This window comes from Chrysochloris asiatica, unplaced genomic scaffold, assembly GCF_000296735.1.
Source record: "Chrysochloris asiatica unplaced genomic scaffold, ChrAsi1.0 scaffold00202, whole genome shotgun sequence".
Taxonomy (NCBI): domain Eukaryota; kingdom Metazoa; phylum Chordata; class Mammalia; order Afrosoricida; family Chrysochloridae; genus Chrysochloris; species Chrysochloris asiatica.
The window spans coordinates 2,627,456-2,632,365 of record NW_006408720.1 but is presented as its reverse complement, the minus strand read 5'-3'; the positions used below and the strand labels follow the sequence as shown (position 1 = coordinate 2,632,365).

At 36.6% G+C, this 4,910-nt stretch overlaps 1 protein-coding gene across 1 annotated transcript; it reads left to right on the top strand.

Annotated features, from left to right (window-relative positions):
* Positions 1-845: 845 nt before the first annotated feature.
* Positions 846-2,237, top strand: NPY5R (neuropeptide Y receptor Y5). The gene has a single exon (XM_006872514.1). The coding sequence runs from the start codon at positions 851-853 to the stop codon at positions 2,219-2,221; it is 1,371 nt and encodes a 456-aa protein (XP_006872576.1). The 5' UTR covers positions 846-850; the 3' UTR covers positions 2,222-2,237.
* Positions 2,238-4,910: the final 2,673 nt, after the last annotated feature.

Below are 4,910 nucleotides of genomic sequence, written 5' to 3'. Positions count from 1 at the left end.
GTCCTGAAAGAGTTTCCCTGTATTTGAGGAGCTTACATATAAACACTGCATTAACTATATAAGATTTAGATTGTTATAGTTTTTTTGTTTGAATTTTTTCATTCTCCAGGTATTGTGGTGGATATCAGGGTGAGTAAGGAACGTTCTACTTACAGATAAGTTTAACTGATATGCACTGGAACTGAAATGGGAAGCCGATTGTGACATGTGTCACCAGGCAGCTACAGAGAGAAAGCTGTGAGCATTCTGAGGAGAGGAGAGCACATCCAACTGAATAGTTGTTGTTGTTGTTGTTAAGTGCCATCAAGTCGGTTCCGACCCATAGCAACCCTGTACAGGGTTTCCGAGGGTGTAAATCTTTACGGGAGTAGAAAGCCTCATCTTTCTCCCGCGGAGCAGCTGGTAGTTTCGAACCGCTGACCTTAAGGTTCGCAGCCCGATTCGTAACCACTACGCTACCAGAGGGACTAATTTAAGGACAGGTGACTTTGAACTTTGGCCTTGATTCATGAAGATAAGATTCAGAAATCTTTAAGGCAAGATTACACCTTGACTCAAAAATAACCCTAATGAGCTACTGCAGTTAGTGCTTTAAAAGTTTTTATCGATATTTGCCTTTCCCTTTTCTTGTATTTCCTAAATGCATTGCAAAACAAGGGTCTTCTACTTTAACACAACAAACTACAGAAATGATAAACAAACTTGAATTGTTACTGGTTGATATTTACACTGTATTTGGAATAAATTATAGACTTGCATAACTTTCTAAGGAGATTGTATTTACCTCTCAATGTATTAATTTATAGTAGTCATGCAGTTTTTTTGCATAATTTTTTCAAGTTACTAACTAATGTCTTTTTATTTCAAGCAGGGCTATAATATGGATTTAGAACTCGAGGATTATTATAACAAGACCCTGACCACAGAGAACAATACAACTGCCATTCAGAATTCTGGTTTTCCAGTGTGGGAAGACTATAAAAGCAGTGTAGATGACTTGCAATATTTTCTGATTGGGCTCTATACATTTGTAAGTCTTCTTGGATTTATGGGAAATCTCCTTATTTTAATGGCTCTAATGAGAAAGCGTAATCAGAAGACTATAGTAAACTTCCTCATAGGAAATTTGGCTTTCTCTGATATCTTGATTGTGCTGTTTTGCTCACCTTTCACACTGACATCTGTCTTGCTGGATCAGTGGATGTTTGGCAAAGTCATGTGCCATATAATGCCTTTCCTTCAATGTGTGTCTGTTCTGGTTTCAACTTTAATTTTAATATCAATTGCCATTGTCCGGTATCATATGATAAAGCATCCCCTTTCTAATAGTTTAACAGCAAACCATGGCTACTTCTTGGTAGCAGCTGTCTGGACACTAGGTTTTGCAATTTGTTCTCCCCTTCCTGTGTTTCACAGTCTGGTAGGACTTCAGGAAACATTTGGCTCAGAGTCCCTAAGTAGCAGATATTTATGTGTTGAGTCCTGGCCATCTGATTCATACAGAATTGCTTTCACTATCTCTTTATTGCTAGTTCAGTATATTCTGCCCTTAGTCTGTCTAACTATAAGTCACACCAGTGTTTGCAGGAGTATAAGCTGTGGGTTGTCCAGTAAAGAAAACAGGCTAGAAGAAAATGAGATGATCAACTTAACTCTTCAGCCATCTAAAAGGAGTGGGCCTCAGGTAAAGGTCTCCAGTAGTCACAAATGGAGTTACTCGCTCATCAGAAAACACAGAAGAAGATACAGCAAGAAGACCGCATGTGTATTACCTGCTCCAGTGAGACCTTCTCAAGGAAGTCACTCAGGAATGCTTCCAGAAAACTTTGGTTCTATGAAAAGTCACTTGTCTTCATCCAGTAAGTTCATACCAGGGGTTCCTACCTGCTTTGAGATGAAACCTGAAGAAAACTCAGACATTCATGATACGAGAGTAAACCGTTCTATCACAAGAATTAAAAGAAGATCTCGAAGTGTTTTTTACAGATTGACCATTTTGATATTAGTATTTGCCGTTAGTTGGATGCCGCTACATCTTTTCCATGTGGTAACTGATTTTAATGATAATCTTATTTCAAATAGGCATTTCAAGTTGGTGTATTGTATTTGCCATTTGTTAGGAATGATGTCCTGTTGTCTTAATCCAATTCTATATGGATTTCTTAATAATGGAATTAAAGCTGATTTGGTATCCCTTATTCACTGTCTTCATATGTCATAATTTTCAGTGTTTACCAAGGAAAGAAAGAACAAATGTCAAGAGCATCTAAAATATTCACAGTAACTCTGTGTGTGTAATTAAAAGATATTTTATTAACATATGTGACTTTATGCAAAAGAGAATAATTTGAATCATTTGTCAATTTATCAGTTCATAACATTTGGAAAATAATTTTAATATGTTGTAATATCTGCAATTCATTTTACTGTGCAAAGTCAGTGTCAATTTGATCTGTAATTTTATTTGGAAAGGTAGAATACTTTCATATCATCTGTACCTTGTAAACAAATCAATTTTTTAAAAATTAAAGCTCTATTTAATGAAGCATTTTTGTCCAAAAATAAAGTAAGAAAAAATATATTGCCTATTGATTTTGTTAAGTGCTGTTGAGTCAGTTACAACTTATAGTGACCCTGTATAGGATTTCCAAGGAATGGCTGGTGGATTTGAACCACCGGCCTTATGGTTAGAAGTCCAATGTTTACTAAAAGCTTCTCCATGCTTCATTTGTAAAACTATGGAAAATGTTCAATGTGCCCACCAAATCATCACAAAATGACAGATATATGCCCCGAGTCGTAATTACAGTTTCATGCATTGGGGATACTTTTGGAAATCCTAAAATCAAATGCTTATATCCTATCATTGTATTACTGACTATTGGTCAAATTGTTGAATTTCCCAACTGTTCCAAATAAAAATAGATTTTAAATCTTTTTAAAATTTAAGCTAGCAAGTAAAGGTTTTTAAAATACACCTTTTGTATTTTAAATTTCATATTCTTAAGTTCAAAGTTTCAGTAGAATCTGTATTTCCAAGAATTAAACAATCTTAAAGAATACATACCATGTTCATAGAAAAAGGATTGTTGTTAGGTGCCATTGAGTCGGCTCCAACTCATAGCAACCCTATGCATAACAGAACTAAACACCATCTAGTCCTGTGGCAGCCTCACAATCATTGCTAAGTCTGAGACCAATAATGTGGCCATATGCTAATCCATCTCTTTGAGGGACTTCCTCTTTTTCTGTGACCTTCCACTTAACCAAGCATGATATCCTTTGGGACAGTATGAGAGATGAAGTCTGGCCATCCTGGTTTCCAAGGAGCACTCTAGCTGCACTTCTTCCAATACAGATTTGTTTGTTCTTTTGGCAGCCCGTGGTACTTTTAATATTCTCCTCTAACACCATAACTCAAATGTATTGATTCTTCTACCATCTCACTGTCCAACTTTAACATGTACATGAGGATATTGAAAATACCATGTCTTGGGTCAGGCACACCTTAGTCCTCAAACTGTCTTCTTTGTTCTTGAACACTTTAAAGAGGTCTTGTACAGCATATTTGCCAAATGCAATATGTTGTTTGATTTCTTGACTTCTGCTTCTATGAGTGTTGATGGTTCATCAGAGCAAAATGGAGTCTTTGACAAGTTCAATTTTGTTTCCATTTATATGGATGCTGTTTATTGGTCCAGTGGTGAGGATTTTTGTTTTCTTTACATTGAGATGCAATCCATGCCAAAGGCTGCAGCCTCTGATCATCGCCAGAAAGTATTTTAAGTCCTCTTCGCTTTCAGCAAGGAAGGTTGTATCATCTGCATATCGCAGGTTGTTAAGAAGTTTTCCTCCAATCCTGATGCCATGATTATCTTAATATAATCCAGTTTCTCAGATTATTTACTCAGCATACAGATTGGATATATATGGTGAAAGAATACAACCCTAGTGCACACCATTCCTAAGTTTAAACCATTCAGTGGTCCCTTGTTCTGTTTGAACACTGCCTCTTGGCCTGTGTACAGTGTCCTTATGAGCACAATTAAGTGTTCTGGAATACTTTATTTCCACAATGTTGTCCAAAGTTTGTCATAATCCACACAATGGAAAGCCTTTGTGTAGTCAATAAACCACAGGTAAACATCTTTTTGGTATTCAGCCAAGATCCATCTGATATCAGCGATGATATCCCTTGATATCCACGTCCTCTTCTGATTCCAGTTTGAACCTGTGGAAGTTCTCTATCAGTGTATGGCTGCAGCTGTTTTTGTATTATCTTTAGCAAGATTTTACTGGCATGCCATATAAATGATATTGTCTGATGATTTCAGCATTCCATTGGGTCACCTTTCTTTATAATGTGTACAAATATGGATCTCTTCCATTCAGTTGGCTGGGCAGTTGTCTTTCAAATTTCTTGGCATGGATGAGTGAATGCCTTCCGAGCTTCATTACTTTGTTGAAAGATTTTAATTTGTATTCAATCAATTCCCAGTGCCTTGTTCTTTGCCAATGTCTTCAATGCATCTTGGACTTCTTTCTTCAGTGCCATTGGCTTTTTTTTTTTTTTTATTTTAAGGTTTTTATTGTGGATTGAGTGAAAGTTTACAGGGCATATCATCAGTTTCACATTCATCGAATCATATACCTTGCTTCATCACATTGATTATAATGTATACCATATACCATGAGTTAAAAGTATTTCTCTCTATCCAGTTTAGCTTTTTTAAAAACACATAAACAAAAAAAACCACTCAGGCATATATAATAATTTACATCTCCAAAGGACACATTCTCTAAGTCTGCTCCTGGCCACCAGTTCTTAGTCCTTCTCTTCTTAGTTGATGAATCTAGAGTCCTCAGCCGTGTCCCCTCTCCATGCCCCCATCTCTGCCTCCATCTCTGGC